We start from the raw sequence: 16,331 nt of genomic DNA, 5'->3' as shown, positions 1-16,331 counted from the left end.
TTTAATTGCAGTGCTTTATGGGACATCGAAACTGCCCAGCAGACCACCACATTCACTGGGCATTCTGGAGATGTGATGAGTCTTTCTCTGAGTCCTGACATGAGAACTTTTGTTTCTGGTGCTTGTGATGCCTCTGCCAAGTTATGGGATATTCGAGATGGAATGTGTAGACAGTCTTTCTCTGGACATGTGTCAGATATTAATGCTGTCAGTGTAAGTGAATAGCATTTCTGAGGGAAATTTATTGCACATTTAAAGTGCTGAACTCGATAGCATGATTTGCACAACAAATTGCCTTTGAGGATTTTTATAAATACAATTTATAAATTCTTTTTTTTTTTTTTTTTTTTAATATATCTTTATTGATTTCAGAGAGAGGACAGGAGGGGGGAGAGAGAGAGAGAAACATCAATGATGAGAGAGTCACTGATCAAGCCCGCAACCCGGGCATGTGCCCTGACCAGGAATCAAACCCCGATCACCTGGATCCTAGGTCAACGCTCAACTGTTGAGCCACGCCCGGACGGGCTATAAATTCTTATAAATAATGTGCTCTTACAACATTGAATTCCCAAATAGTAAGGGTTTGATTTAAAAAAGAAAAAAACTGGTGTGGCTCAGTTGGTTGGGCATCATCCGTTCACCAAAAGGTTGCTGGTTTGATTCTTGGTCAGGGCACATGCCCAGGTTGCGGACTCCATCCCAGGCAGGAGGCGCTCAGGAGGCAGCCAACCAATGTTTCACTCTCACATCAATGTTTCTCTCCCCCTCTCCCTTCCTTGCTCTCTAAAAATCCATAAAAACATATCCTCGAGTGAGATTAAAGGAAAAAAGGAGTACACATATAGAAATTATGTGAATAGTAATATTTATATTTAAATATTTTAATAAGACATATGGAGGACCAGAGACAATATTTACTGAATACTTGCTACATGTTAAACAATAGGCTCTATACTTGGCATATGTTATTTCATTCAATTTTAACCAACACTCTAAAACTGAAACTAAGGCCCAGCATGTTTAAGAATCTTGAGCACCCAACAGCACTCACCAGGTTGGAATTTGAATCTAGGTCTGTTTTACCCAGAGTCTGTCATTACATTGTCTCACATGATTTTTGTACATGTCTATGGAATAAATGTTTCTTGCTTTTCTTTCTAGTTTTTTCCAAATGGATATGCCTTTGCCACTGGCTCCGATGATGCCACTTGCCGCCTCTTTGACCTTCGTGCAGACCAGGAGTTATTATTGTATTCTCATGACAATATTATCTGTGGAATCACCTCTGTAGCCTTCTCAAAAAGTGGGCGCCTCCTGTTAGCTGGTTATGATGACTTTAATTGTAATGTATGGGACACACTGAAAGGAGATCGTGCAGGTTAGTACCTACGTATACCTTATGTTTTGGTTTTGTCAGGGAACATGAAAGGTTCCCATCCATTTGAGGCTCCTGGCCACCCTGGATATGGGGACTGGCAGCCCAGCAGTTCTTATTCGTGGCCACTGTTGCCCTTTGAGTGAAGTTACAGTTCATAAACCATAGTTACATTCCTGTTTTCTGAAGAGTTAACATCTAGTTGTCATTTTCCGTTTTTTTTTTTTAATTCAAGCGAAAGTTTCTTTAGAAAGTCACAGAGGTAGGAAAAGTGAGCCAGCTGGGCTGTGTGGGCTCAGGAAACAAGTTACAGAGGCAAAGGGGGTAGAGAGAGAGCAAAGGTACTCGCCTTGAGGGAAGAGAGTGGGGGAAAGGTGCTCCAGAGAGAAAGAGTGTGTCCTGGGGAAAGAAGGGCTTCGGGAAGGCACGAGTGTGCTTGTGAGCCCATATTTTCTTGTTTAATAAGTTTTGATAAAAAGATGAACAGTGAATATAATTCACTGTGGTCTTTTCCAAATTATAGTTTTCTTATAAACTGACAGGAAACATTGTAACTGCTACAGATCATCTTCCTTCTGGAATAGATCTTGTTTGGGACAGGACAGACCCACTGTCTTCCCGTAGCCTCATACTCTGAGTTATGTCCTGCAGCTTCCAAAATATTAGTATGTACACCAAGTCATATTGGAGACTGTCATTAATAACAAATCACAGAGCGATTTGGTTTTTTTTTAGAATTAAAGCTATCCTTAAGGAATCAAATAGTTCTACACAGCATGTTACAGCACAGCAGTCCTGACCCCAATCCATGTTCCCTGCTTCCAAAGGTAGCTTAGCTGCTGAGGCTTTATCATCCCTCCCACCACACTCCACCCAGCCACGTCCTTCCCATCTTCCAACTTCCCCGTTTTTTGAATTTTGTTTAGAGCATCAGTCAGAGTTCAGATAATTGTGACTTTTTAAACAGTACTTCCTGCTGAGCCATGAGGTATACACTATGACTTCTTTTGCTATGCAGCTTTTTAATATTCTCTAGGGTAAAATTAATCGTTTGGCTTATTCTTAGTTTTGATGTACTTCTCACTAATTAATTAATCTTTAACCTTCCTGCCAGTTTAGATATGTCTTGGAGTGGGTCCATTTTCATTCACTGTGCTGGATATTCAGTGGACCTTTTCAATCTGGGAATTTATACCCTGTAGTACTAGGAAGGTTGGGGTGGGCGGTGGTATTTAATTGCTAGCATTTCTTGTCCATTACCATTCTGTTTCTAGAACTTCATTATTCTGATGTTTGATTTCCCTGAACTTTCCTTAGACTTTCTTATTATATTCTCTGTTTTCCATCTGTGTTTTTTTTTCTTCTTCTTAATGTTCTAGGAGAAATCCTTGCCTTTTTCCCCCCAATAATCCTTCTGTTCTGGTTTTGCATTTTTGCTACCATCTTTTGGAGATTTTTTTGTTAACACGTCAATTCTTTGTTTCATGAAAGTCTTGTTTCTCTGAGGTTATTAGGGAAAGCCGTTTTGAAGTTCTCTTCAATCTTTTGATTTCCAAGTTGCTTTTTCCCCCTTCTTTTTTTAGTTAGTGCCCTCTCCTTACTTTTAGACTATTTCCTTAAAACTCTGGTGATTCTTAGCTTATTTATACTTAAGAGTGATGCGCTAAAACCACCTGAAAGCCCTGTGCACATGGGTGGGGTGTTTTGCCTCCTGGCCTCACTGGACAGTCTGGCCAGGCTTCATGGGGAGCTGCTGGTAGCTCTTACGGACTTTCTTCCCCGGGGCTAGCCGTGTTCTCTGAGATGAGTTTTCCACTTTCCTGCCTACAGTGTATAAGCCGGATGCCGGCTTGGGGGCTGATTTCAGAAGGAAAGCTGAGGGGCAAAACAATTAGCAAATAAACTTTCCTTACTCCCCATTTTCAGCACAGTTGCACCAATCTCAGCTGCGCCTGTTCCCTTCCAGTTAAGAGACCCTTTTTTCCTCTCCAGCAAGGAAGTCTCTGTAGCCTAGTGTCTTGGTGCAGAAAGATCATCACCCTGCCCTGCAGTGGAGGGAGAAGCCTAGGGAGCCTGATCCCCGAACCCTTTCTAGCACAGTCTCAGTTTACCCCAGCTTGGCCGCCACCCGGTTCTGGAAATGTCTGGTCCCACGAGTATCTGACCCTTTGGAGGTTCTGCAGTGTAATTTTGTTTCTTGGCTTACCAGACCACTTGCTGTGAACTCAGCATTTTAGGGTCCACTCAGACAGTTCCCGCCGTCCAGCCTACAGCATTTCGCCGCCACCGCCTGCTCTCATATCCTGTCCGGTGGGTTTTTCCCTACCCGTGTGAACTCCTGTACAGGCCTTGTTTCTGAGGGAGTGCAGGCAACAAGAACGTTCCCAGGAATAGTTTTCTACAGCTGCTCTTAAGAGATGTGGAAAAGTCCACAGTTTGCATTTTGGAGCTATTCTGTTGTCCAAAACCAATTACTTTCTAAAGGTATTAGGTGTTTTGCCGTAACAAAATTAAAATGTTTTCTATATTTTTAAACATATGCTTGAGTTTTAGTTTTGCTTTTCTTACAGATGGTTGATTTTCAAGGTGGCTCAACTGGACACTTTTACTGTAAAATTGAATCGTGGCTCATTCTCAGACTAATTCATTCTCCTTTCCAGTGTGAGTTGGAGTCTTTAGCCTTTAGCCACAATGTTCATTTCTTGGTATTTCAACCCATAATGGTAACTTTGCCCATTGCCAAACATTGCCATACTGGATATGTGACAGAATATTGTTGGACAAGAAGAACTTCTGTTCCTGAGACTGGATGAGAATATTCTTAATTATATCGAGAGGGAACACAAGCTCAACACAGTATTAAAGAAAATTTCTTGTGCGAATTTGATAAATTCTGTTTTTTTCTTTAAAATCTTTACATTTCTCATTTTCCTCCCAAATATTTGGGAATATTTCATTTTATCCCCATGTGGTAATCAGACTATCGAGGTTAATATACAAATGATACTAAAACTAGATGAGTTTGAGGGTCTCAGAAAGTTATAACCAAAACATTCCAGTGTTTGGAGGTTAACAGAAGAATGTTGGTATTTTTGAAGGGGCGATGTGTAAGGCAACTTCTTTTTACGTGTTTGTTGTTCTTGTGGTAAAAGACAACCTCATTGAAAATTTTTTGTTGGAAACAGCATAGCTCAGTGGCAAAATTTGGAGTAGCATGAGCTTATTAGAGATGTAAAATAATAGCCTATATCTGTTATACTAGATATAAGAAAGCATAATTTATAAAATAATTTTAAAAAATGGGTAACATGATTTAACATGTCAAAAACTCATGAAGTACAAAGAGTTGTGGTTTTTTGTGTTTTTTTTTACATTTCTTTATCTTTATTGTTGAGAATATTACAGATACCCCTTTTTACCCCTATTGATCCCCTCCACCCCACATCCATCCCACTGCCAGGCCTTCGCCATACCAGTGTCTGTGTCCATGGGTTATGCTTATAAACATACAAGTTCTTCGGTTAATCTCTCCCCACCCACTCCCCTCTCCCCGCCTTTCCTCTGAGATCCCTCAGACTGTTCCATGCTTCTATGTCTCTGGATCCACTTTGTTCATCAGTTTATTTGATTATATTCCACATATGAGTGAGATCCTGTGGTACTTGTCTTTCTCTGACTGGCTTATTTCACTTAGCATAATACGTTCTAGTTCCCTCCATGCTGTGCCAAAGGGTATGAGATCCTCCTATTTTATAGCTGCGTAGTATTCCATGGTGTGAATGTGCCACAGCTTTTCATCCACTCATCTACTGATGGGCACTTGGGCTGTTTCCAGATCTTAGCTATTGTAAATTGTGCTGCTATGAACATAGGGGTGCATAGGTTCTTTGTGATTGGTGTTTCGGGTTTCTTAGGATATATTCCCAGAAGTGGGATCACTGGGTCAAATGGCAGGTCAATTTTTAATCTTTCGAGGAAACTCTATAGTGGCTGCCCCAGTCTGCATTCCTACCAGCAGTGCACTAGGGCTCCCCTCTCTCCACACCCTCGCCAGCACATGTCCTTTGTTGATTTGTTGATGGAGCCATTCTGACAGGTGTGAAGTGACACCTCACTGGTTTTAACTTGCATCTCTCTGATGATTAGCGATGTTGAGGATTTTTCATATGTCTCTTGGCCATCCCTATGTCCTCTTTGGGGAAGTGTCTATTTAGGTCCTTTGCCCATTTTTTAATTGGATTGTCTGTCTTCCTTTTGTTAAGCTGTATGAGTTCCTTATCCCTTTATCAGATGAGTTGTTGGCAAACATGTTCTCCCACAGTGGGCTCCCTTTTCGTTCTGTTGGTTTCTTTTGCTGTGCAGCAGCTTTTTATTTTGATGCAGTCCATTTGTTTATTTTTTCCTTAGTTTCTCTTGCCCTAGGAGATGTATCAGCAAACATATTGCTACAAGAGATGTCTGAGATTTTGCTGCCTATGTTTTCCTCTAGGATTTTTATGGTTTCATGTCTTACATTTAAGTCTTTTATCCATTTTGAATTTACTTTTGTGTCTGGTGTAAGTTGGTGGTCTGGTTTCATTTTTTTTGCATGCACCTGTTCAGTTTTCCCAGCACCATTTATTGGAGACTGTCTTTATTACTCCGTTGTATGTTCTTCCTCCTTTGTCAGATATTAATTGACCATAATGGCTTGGGTTGATTTCTGGGTTCTTTGTTCTGTTCCACTCATCTGTATGTCTGTTCTTGTGCCAGCACCAGCCTGTTTTGATGACAGTGGCTTTGTAGTATAACTTGGTATCTGGTATTGTGATCCCTCCAACTTTGTTCTTCTTTCTTAAGACTGCTGTGGCTAGTCGGGGTGTTTTTTGGTTCTATATAAATTTTCGAAGAGTTGTGTTTTACTTACATGTCCAGCTTACCCCCACACTCAGTCTCAGGACTCAGAGCAGTTTATTAGCTTTTAAGTAGTACCTTCTAGAACTTCTGTGCATACACTTGTTTAGTTTTAAAACTTGCCATTGCTAACTTTTTACTGAACTTTGTTTTTCAGGTGTTCTTGCTGGTCATGACAACCGTGTCAGCTGTTTGGGTGTAACTGATGATGGCATGGCTGTGGCAACAGGCTCTTGGGACAGTTTTCTTAGAATCTGGAATTAACACTGCATACACACAATTTTGCTGTTCTCTGTTGATATCTGGAGAAATCAGTGCTAACAGCCTATAGCTGTGAAAAAAATTCTACCTTATATTTGCAGTTGAAGATTTTTCTATTGAGATTACTATATACAAAAAGGAGCTTTCAGTAAACTACAAAACAGAAAAATGATGAAACAAACAAACAAAACAAAAACAAGGCAAAGGTGCTTGCTGAGATCAAAAGGACCAGTGTATTGAGTTGAGCTAATTTAACCTTGATGAATTTTTGCTTTTACTCTGCCTAATTCTGTTTACTTTGTGTAGAACAAAATGTACACATTATAGCAACCTGTCATGTCTGTGTTTGTATTTTTTAAGAACTTCATTTTTAACTTTCTATACACCAGAAATGTCACATTTTTTGAGTTTTGTAATGGAGGAACCAGGCACAGTAATAGATGAAAGTAATACCATATGTGTCTGTCATTATGTTTGAAGAGTCTCCTTGAATTCCGACCTCCCTCTTTGATCTAAGAGAGATCCGGGTTGCTTAATGCTTTAAGAATGCTGACAGGTAGGTCCCTCAGGGGAGCCCTTTTGAATATGTTTCTGGTGCATCCTTTGCCATCCTGTCCATTTAAGTGCCATTTTCAGTCCTTTGAGGGGAAGATAACCTGAAGGCTAGGAAATAACTTCACTCTGCAACTTAAGACATATGTAAGAAACATTACATTAATAGGTAGCAATAATTGCATGTAAATGATTCTTGACATTTTAAAAGGCAGATTATGATCAAATGACACTGTACTCTAAATAGCGGGGCTTTCCTATTGATTTCATCTTCTAGAACTGAGTTTGCAGAGTATATTCCTTATTCCAGGACATTGATGAATGTTTGGATTGTCCTTGCATCTGAAGAATTTCCCCCCATGTTCTCAGTATGCATCTAGATCTAAGGAAATAGGATGGCCTTATGTTTTGAAAGAAGTGTAAAATCTAACCAGTCACTAGACCTGAGTAGTTATAGTTGTGACAAGGTGGCTTTATGAATTTATGTTCACATATATAAAATCTGAATTGATGTAGACTGTGCGTTCAGATTTAAAAAAGGAAACATTTAAGCTCTTGCTCTTCTGTAACATTTCTTTCTTCAGCACAAAATACTGGTTTCTAAGTGGTGTGGCTCTACTTTAAAGAATGGCCAGATCCAAGTGACTCATTTTAAAGCCAAAAGGAAAATTGCAAGAGCAGCTCTTTAAGAAGTCAGAGGAAGATGCTAAGCAATTCATTCCTCAGCTTGTCAAGGATATAATAATGTGTTGTCTGTTACTAGAATGGGCCTCCTGGGAAGATACTCTCCCACTTGGATTTTCTCCTACAAATAAATCTAAATGATTGACAATGGAAGACTGTTAGTCTTGCTTGATGGTGAAGTCATGGGCTGTTCTGATGTATTGTAGAAGTGCATTGTGTTTTGTTAAATCAGTAAACTGTGTCAATTACTGACTGTTAAATCAGTAAACTGTGTCAACTGTGCTGTCTCTGTTGACTTTTGATCACCTATAATCCTAAACATTCCCAAATTTTGCATCGATTTTCATTTTTATCTTGTGAATGTACTAATAAGTGCACCAACTATAAGGAAGTCAGTTTTAACATCATTTGATATTAAAAAGAGAATAAAATGAATAAAGGAAGATTAAGATATGGGGCCAAAAAAAGACTTGTAGCTGGTAGACATGAATGTATATTTATACACACAGATTTCTATGAACTTTTTGCTATTAATGTTTGTGGACTACTTATATCACTTTGTAAAGAGCAGCTTTTTGAGATTAGGCAAGAATATTTTAAAGGAATGTATTCATTTCCAAAAGGGGGTGAGGGTTTGCCAGATAGTTCAGCAATTCATTCCAAAATCCTAATCAAGGAAGCACTTCTGCCAGGAGCAAAAAAGCATTGTGTAGAGAGAGAGTATCCCTTCTACTTGGAAAGTTATTCTGGGAAGAAAAAACTTTAGAGAGGCACACAGACTATAATTCTATGGTCTTAAACATGTTGATAAAAATGATTTATTTTAATGTTATTAGTTTCTGTGGATAGTTTAAAAGCAATTCCCATAATTAAATATGTACTAATATGTACTAGGTAACTGAAACCTGACAAGATCCCAAGATCGTGGCTAATTATTATACATATGACCAAATGGTGACCTCATTCCACATTAACATACTAGTTAAATGTTTGCTTTCTAGTAATCTGGATTCTGGTTGCTAAATATACAGGATGTCCCCCCAAAATGTATACACACTTTAACAGCTGATAGCTCAATTTTGAGATTGAAATGTATTTTAATAAAGACTGCCTTTATAGTTATTCAGTGTGTGTATAGTGTTCTGGGGACACCCTATATTACTTGCAGTTTGAGTTTAGCTGATTGTCGATTTAATTCTGTTGTTCATGAGACTCTAAAATAAAAAAGAATTGTGTCTAATTTGTAGAATCACTGTACAGTTTGAATCTTAGTTTCTGAAGACATAAACTATATGGCCAAACATAGTTTTAAGGAATTTCTATCAAGAATATTATAGTTGAGGCCTATTTTTTCTTTTATCATGTAGGAAACAGGTTTTTATTTGTAGACTCTTAAAAAAGTATGTTTTTATTGATTTCAGAGAGGGAGAGGGAGAGATACAAACATCAATGATGAGAGTCATTGACTGTTTGCCTCTTGCACGCCCCACCCTGGGGACTGAGTCTGCAGCTTGGGCATGTGCTCTGACCGGAAATTGAACCTCGATCTCCTGGATCATAGGTCAATGCTCAACTGCTGAGCCACACTGGCTGGGTTATTTGTAGACTCTTTAATCACCTAAAGAGTCATTTTTAGAGATCTGACAATATTTTAAAGGCATACTTTTCTAAAATAGTGACCTGCCATGTGATTAACCAAATCATCCCCAAAACCTGCTCAAGAAAGCACTTCTAGCTCCCATGAACTAGGTCCCTCCCTAGCTCCTATTTCTATACCTGTGATTCCAAGGTTATGCACATTATATTGAGTTCCATCTTCATAGAGGCAAAGACTTGGGCTTCATATTTCAACTACGAGAGAGATTAGCAGGCAGTTGTTATTTTCATTTAGAGTCAGCTGAACGGATTATACTGTATGATGATAGTGTAGTCTCCAGACATGATGGATGTAGGCGCTTCTGGAGTACGGGGTAAGCAATTTAAAAGTTAACCTGATGGATCTTGACTTCTCCAGGTGAGAAAATGAAATTTTTATTATTGTTAAAAAATACTGTGCAATATTATATAACTGAACTTTTGCAACATTTTTGAGGTCTTAGATTAATAATAAAGACTGACAATTTTAAAAGTGAAAACCTTCAGGGAAACTTATGCTTTGAACACTTGCTGAATGTCTCACATTTACAACTATAACAAAATTGAACACTTGTAGCTTATTTGTTGATGCATTTAAACTTATGGAAACAATCTCCCAAAGGAACCTATCAGAAGTTTTATTATTTTTTTAGAATCTTCAGGGTGTGAGTCAGGCTTAAAGAAATTTTTAAAAAAATTCATTATGTTCAGCTTCCAGTTCCTCTTTTGCCATTGTGGAAAGCAAAATTTTAAACTTTCTCCCCTCCTGTTAGAATTTTTAAAAGAGCCACAAAGCTAGACAATCTTCCTTGTGAGGAAGGGTAGCACAGTGATAAAATTGGCATTTTAAATTTGATGAAGTAGAATGTACACTTTACTAGTTTTTCTCTCATTCATTTTGAGTTGCCTTAAATTTAGTGCTGTATTTAAAAAATATTGGTTACCATAGGTACTCATGAAAATGGTTGGTGTTTGAATGTCTAAGCTAGCAGTTTTAAAAAGTAATTTATTAATCACATATTGATGGTACATCTTGTATTTAGCAAATGTTTGCATGTTGATAAAATTTTGTCTTTTTTCTTAAATCTAATTACTGACCCTATAAAAGTTATAATGCAGCATTATGAAAAAAAACTGATTGTGTTTTAATGTGTTCAATGCGCCCGACAAAACACATCATACAGTATTTATTTCTTAGTTAATAGAACTTCAGAGATATACTTGGTAGATATTTCAAGCCTTTTCTGTCACACAATGGTGCTTTATCCTATTGTTTTCTTTACAAAGAAGCATCTGAACACTGTATTTGCATATTCTTATCCAAAGGCATCCACATCTAAGTGGGTTTTTAAAAGTTTGATTAAAATGTTTTTCTTCACTTAGAATGGCTTTTACACACTTGTGAGCAGTTGACTTGGAATTTCAGTAGCATAACTATGGGAAAGGTGAACGTACTAGATTAAAGCTCTTCTAAAAGCTTGAAACCAAACGATGGACTTGTCCCATGATTTAACAGTATTCTTGGGTCTTTCTTGCACAGTGATTCATTCCTTTATTTGTACAGTAGCTCTGTGAAATAATGTGGGCTGTGAATTGATACTGTAATCAATAAAGTTCTTTAACCAGATTTCATGTGGCATATTTTAAGTCAATTTTAGATTTTAATATTAAGTCCCAGAACTAAACTCCAAGCCCAATATGTCATGATCAGCCCTAATTCCTTTACCTAAACATTTGTCATGGATTCCAGAGCAGGAAAGACATTGGGGTGCTCCTGTAGTGCTGTTAGCTTAAAGAACGACAAATCTTCATTGAAAAGCAAAATTAAGTCATTCTTTCCCTGGTTCTCCCTTAGGATAAACAATTCTATTGCTTATAGGGTTGATTATAAGTTTTTTCATCACCTCAGCCGTGGGTGAGGATTAAAGAGGAAACTTTCAATACCGATCAGGTGTCCTATACGAGTTAATCCAATCAGAAGATGAGCCAGTCTACCCAGGATAGCTTATATACCTCGAGGGAAACTCACTAAATGCCAGTATAAATGCTACATTTATCAACTATCAGACAAGTTTTATTTTCACCTTGCAAGTTTGCATACTTATTTAAAAAATGTAGTTTTGTAAAATGTTTGAGGTTATACAAAGTTTATAAACAATCCTGCAAACACACATAGTGAACAAGAACTCTGAACTGTATCAGCTGTAACTTGCATGATTTCTGTAGAATTCACGGGCTTGGTTGTAGGTGGACTTAACCTCTAGGCAGAAAGGCTGGGTTTCATTATTTTAGTGTCGATTTCCAATATTCACAGATTTTCAAACCTTATTAAGTGGAACTGCATTCAAACTGGTGGTGGAAAACTTACTACAAACTTACATAGCAGAATCACGATTCCAGGAGTTCCAAAACGTTAGTGTGCATCAGGATGACCTGGAGGGTTCTTACAACATAGACTGCTGGTCCCCAAAGCTAGTGTTGAGTCAGTAGGTCTGGGGTAGGACCCAAGAATGTGCATCTCTTACAAGTTGACAAGTGATACTGTTGATCCAGGTACCAACTTTGAGAACCACAGTAGTATACTAATGAAGTGATACCAAACCACTACACTGTTTCAAAATTTCAAGTACTTTGTTGAGCTTGTAACCTAAATTAGCAATACCTAGTCTTAGACATCAAGTTTTCATGCTGCAGTTGTTACCTGATACACACTTGTTGGTGGCCTGAACCAATTTTTGGTTATAAAGCAACAACAAAACCTGTAAATTAATATTTATTGCAATTTGACACTGCACCCTAGTATCTGATTGGCATAAAAATATATTTTTGAAAGGCTTCTATGGCCTAAATAATATTCTCAAAATATCCTGAAAAGTAGTGTTGCTGCACCTGCTGTGAAAATACAGAATGGCATCCAAAAGCCTTAAAGGCACAGAAAAGGAAGTGCTGAGTATTAAAAGAAGAAAGGAGCCTGAAATGTTACTTCTCCCACCGTCTCTGTGCGTTTCTAACAAGCATCTAGGTGATGCTGATTTGGTGGTCCTCAAGGCTCCATTTTGCATAGCAAAGCCCTAGAATGTCATTTTTTAAACATTTTCATATAAGTTTCAATTAGTTTTTAACACACACACTATACTTGAATCCATAAACATTTCATTAAGCTGAAAAATACAGTGGTAATTTTTAACCATGCCCTGGCAAATTCATACCATTAAGTAAAAGTAAAGCCACCTCAAGGGGACAATCCAGCCATATCCTCAACAACTACCTTCGGAAGAACAGAGTTTGTACATGACTATAACCATCCAAAATTCAGACCTCCCATCTCTGGCTATTTTTATCGCTTCAAACTTTTAAAACTTAGAAAGTGTTCCTTACTGTGGTCATAGCTGAAGCTGAAAATGTTTCTTTAGAAACATCAGAAAGCTATTCTGACCCAGATACTTTTAGAACAGACTACTTAGAATAACAAACCTTTATACTACTTTATATCAGTTTTAATGGGAATATAAGGAGTAAAAAACAGCTTATTTATTAGTGGTTTACATACCTGCCAGAATGGCAAAAATGACTGCAACTTGCAAGATAATACACTCAAGGACATTCCACACTCCTTTTTGGTGGTTAAAACAATGCAGATATAAAACAAAAAAGTGACTATTCCCATTAAAGTGACATCAAAAATTCGTTTTGAGGAAGATGATGAGCATTCTCTAACTCCTGGATGCCAGGAAGCAGAGTTTTTCAGAATCAAAAACAAAAAGAGCCCTAATTAAGAGCAAGGCCCCACCCCTCAGGGGTCACATAGTTAGTTGGTTCTGTTGCTCTTAACTAATTCATCACTTTAACACATCAAACAATTTCGCCTGTTCTTTACCCAAAATTAAAATTAAAGAGACATAATAACACTTTTCAGAAACACAAACACCCTGAGATAGATCATTACCAGAATCTACACAAGAACTTACTATTTAGATATAGTGGGTACAACAATTCATATTTAAAATCATTTCATAAAAATAACTGTCCCAAATCATCCAAGTTGCATTTTCTCCTATGACGATCACCAAAGCGATTTCTATTGTTAAGATTCTTCTTCATTGCTTGAACGTAGAAACTGCTTAGTAAAATTCTCCAGCTCATTTTTAAGTCGAATGGCTTTATTTCTAATTTAAAAAATGAACAAAACACCAAAATCATTAAGGTCAATGAGAAAAAAAATGCATCCCATCCAATCCACTAGCCAGCTGCTGTTACATTTATCTGAACTCAGACTAAACTATAGACACTCTTTTAACAGGAGTCCTATTGCCTTATATGGGAGTTAAAGCCTACGTCATGTACAGTCAAAACTGTTCTTGAATTTCCTTTAGGTTAAGCATAAAGAATAAGTGGTTTTATATAGGGACCATGGTATAAATTTAAAAAAAAAAATACCAGAATCATATTTGATGCAGCCAAATGCCCATAAAAAGAGAAGAAAACAGGAGCTAAAACTGACGAAGGAACACAGATTTGGTCTCCCATTCTCATACTATGCCAGGGCACACACACATACTTGAATAAGAGTCTCCCTTTCTTTTAATCTTGGTCTTGGCTTTGTTTTGTTGAATGCATATGCTTGAGGTCATATAAGTTAAATGTACATGTAAACTGCACTGTATATTTCTTCAAGCAACTCTTCCGAAGTACTAGGTGAGTTAAATTCTATCTGAATGGCTGAGCCTAATCCAGTAACAGTGGAGATTACAATTATGATACTTGTTTTTTTAAATTTTCCTTTTAGATAAAGGATGAATTAGTAGATAAAAAATATTCATACTTATTCAGTCAGTCCAGCCAAAATCAGAAAGATATATTAAGTGCCAATAATCTGTTTTATCATTTATGTTTTGCTATGACAAGATGAAACACTATTTAAAAACCTCCCTAGGTTAAAAACAAAACAAAACAAAACAAAAAAACTTCTACTGGATATAGTTTCACCAAATATGAAGGGTTATATTTGGGAGGCTCTAACTTAAAACAGGAGCAATGGAACACTTGGGTGTGTTTGGTTGTGAGAAAGGAGGTCTAAGGGATAGGCAGTCATCTTCTCCAGAGATTCTGAGACTGAGGTGCAATGAGAATATGATTGCCGATCAGATTAGGACCCCAGAGAGAGACCAGACCACAGGTGTTTTAAATATGTGTCCCCAAACAGAGGACTCAAGGACAGCCTCTCCAATTTGTAGACATTGCAGACTGCTCTTATATGGGCAGCTATATGTAGTATGTACCCTGGTAAGCAGCAGCAGGGATTAAGTGATACTTAATAATTCCCTGACTCATAGGTGAGCCAGGAAATGAATAATGGAAGTGGAAAGTTAAGAACTGCCAGGAAGTATAGACCACATGGTGATACTTCTGGTCTTGTCTCCTACAGCAGAATTTATTTAGACCCCAAAGAATCCATGGTAAGTCATATTAAACCAGAACTCCACATTATACTAAGACTTTTTTTTACTTTCATTGTTTCGATTTTAATAGTCCCCAGTGAAAATGGGAAGTTATGGGTCTTGGACTAAAAAGTGATACTTTTAATTGCAGAACTTGTGCTCTCAAAAGGGACTAATATAGTTTAACAGAGTTTTCTATGTTTAAATTTAAAAATGTCCGTTTACATCAGATGTTTTTTCTTGTTGAAATTAGTGTTCATTGAAATTTTAAAACTATGAAATACATAAAATTATAATTTAAGCCAACAGAAAGCTGAAGTTTATATTAAATCATTAGTGCTTTACATAATAAAATTTGATAATGAGACCAATAAATGTTCATATTATTGAGAAGAAATGGTTCAAAAGTACCTTAAAAGCTTTGAATTGTTTTGTATTTCTTCCAATTGCTCTATCTCTTTGGAAAACCTAGCAATTTCTTCTTCCAGATGTCTTTGTGTAATATCAACTTGTTGGCAAAGGCGAGCAAAAGTGGTTGCCATTTCCCTTAAAATAAAAAACAATTTTATCAGTTGTCACAAAAGTCTTAAAATGAATGGGCTTTAAAAATGATTATATAAAAGATCACAAGTTTAAAATATATTTAAAAACATAAGGTATCAAAGAACAAGGTGCTAATAAGAATGGGATGAAGGAGGTATGGCACTTGTAAGCTTAATATGACTGGCGGTTTAATTCCATCTGGTCTCAAGACCAATACTCAACAGGCAATATTACCTTTGCTATATGGTTGTGAATATGAACAAGCTATAAAAAGGCAAAAGATGGGTATATTTCTTCAGAAGCACAATAAGCCTTACTCTTGTCTCCTGCCATAAATTTACTGAGAACAGGAAAGGAAATTTCATTAACTCCTGTGACTTAGGCAAAAGTACTTTAAATTATAACAACATTTAACCATGTTTCTAGAACCAAAGGGTATTATTTTGTGTGCTAGTTCATACGTTAGTTCTGGCAAACATTGTTTACATTTTGTAACTGGGAGCATGCCTAGTAGATATATATCTCTGGAATATCATTAACTGTCTTACTTGCTTTTCTCTGCAACTATTCTGTGCATCTTCACCATAGTCTTTAATTACCAATACTGAACAAATGAAGCATCTTTCATTATTTTAATGTTTTATTAAATTAATATTTAGCTAGTATTATTTTAATTGAGTAATTAGTTAAGGTTATCTCCATTTAGAGTGTGATGTCCTCTGAGGAAAGGATCAAGTTATCTTTAACTTTTTATTTCCTATAATGTCTAGCACAGTTATTGTCACATGGTAGACAATAAATGTTCGATGATCAGATGAATGGAAAGCTTCATTAACTGTGTTTTTATGTATGTATCTTATTTATGTATGTATCTTCATTACAGGAAAGATCTTCCTTAACATAAAGTTGAAACTATTATATAAAGTAGGAGCTCAATAAATATTTGG

General features: G+C 37.0%; 2 protein-coding genes across 3 annotated transcripts in view; one reads left to right on the top strand and one right to left on the bottom strand.

Annotated features, from left to right (window-relative positions):
- GNB4 (G protein subunit beta 4) overlaps positions 1 to 8,050 on the top strand; it is a 33,875-nt gene extending 25,825 nt beyond the window's left edge. Inside the window, exons 8-10 of the mRNA XM_081137853.1 lie at positions 12 to 213; positions 1,165 to 1,381; positions 6,429 to 8,050. Coding sequence (XP_080993979.1) covers positions 12 to 213; positions 1,165 to 1,381; positions 6,429 to 6,535 — 526 coding nt within the window. The 3' untranslated portion in view covers positions 6,536 to 8,050. The remainder of the gene's footprint in view (positions 1 to 11; positions 214 to 1,164; positions 1,382 to 6,428) is intronic.
- A 2,480-nt stretch (positions 8,051 to 10,530) lies between these two features.
- MFN1 (mitofusin 1) overlaps positions 10,531 to 16,331 on the bottom strand; it is a 34,455-nt gene continuing 28,654 nt past the window's right edge. For both annotated transcript variants that reach the window (XM_081137851.1, XM_081137852.1), the window contains exons 17-18: positions 15,253 to 15,387; positions 10,531 to 13,569 (exon numbers count right to left, since the gene is read on the bottom strand). In XM_081137851.1, coding sequence (XP_080993977.1) covers positions 13,488 to 13,569; positions 15,253 to 15,387 — 217 coding nt within the window. In that variant the 3' untranslated portion in view covers positions 10,531 to 13,487. The remainder of the gene's footprint in view (positions 13,570 to 15,252; positions 15,388 to 16,331) is intronic.

Source organism: Miniopterus schreibersii, assembly GCF_964146895.1.
Source record: "Miniopterus schreibersii genome assembly, chromosome: 5".
NCBI lineage: Eukaryota > Metazoa > Chordata > Mammalia > Chiroptera > Miniopteridae > Miniopterus > Miniopterus schreibersii.
The sequence above is the reverse complement of the archived record's forward strand: the minus strand, read 5'-3'. Positions and strand labels throughout refer to the sequence as shown.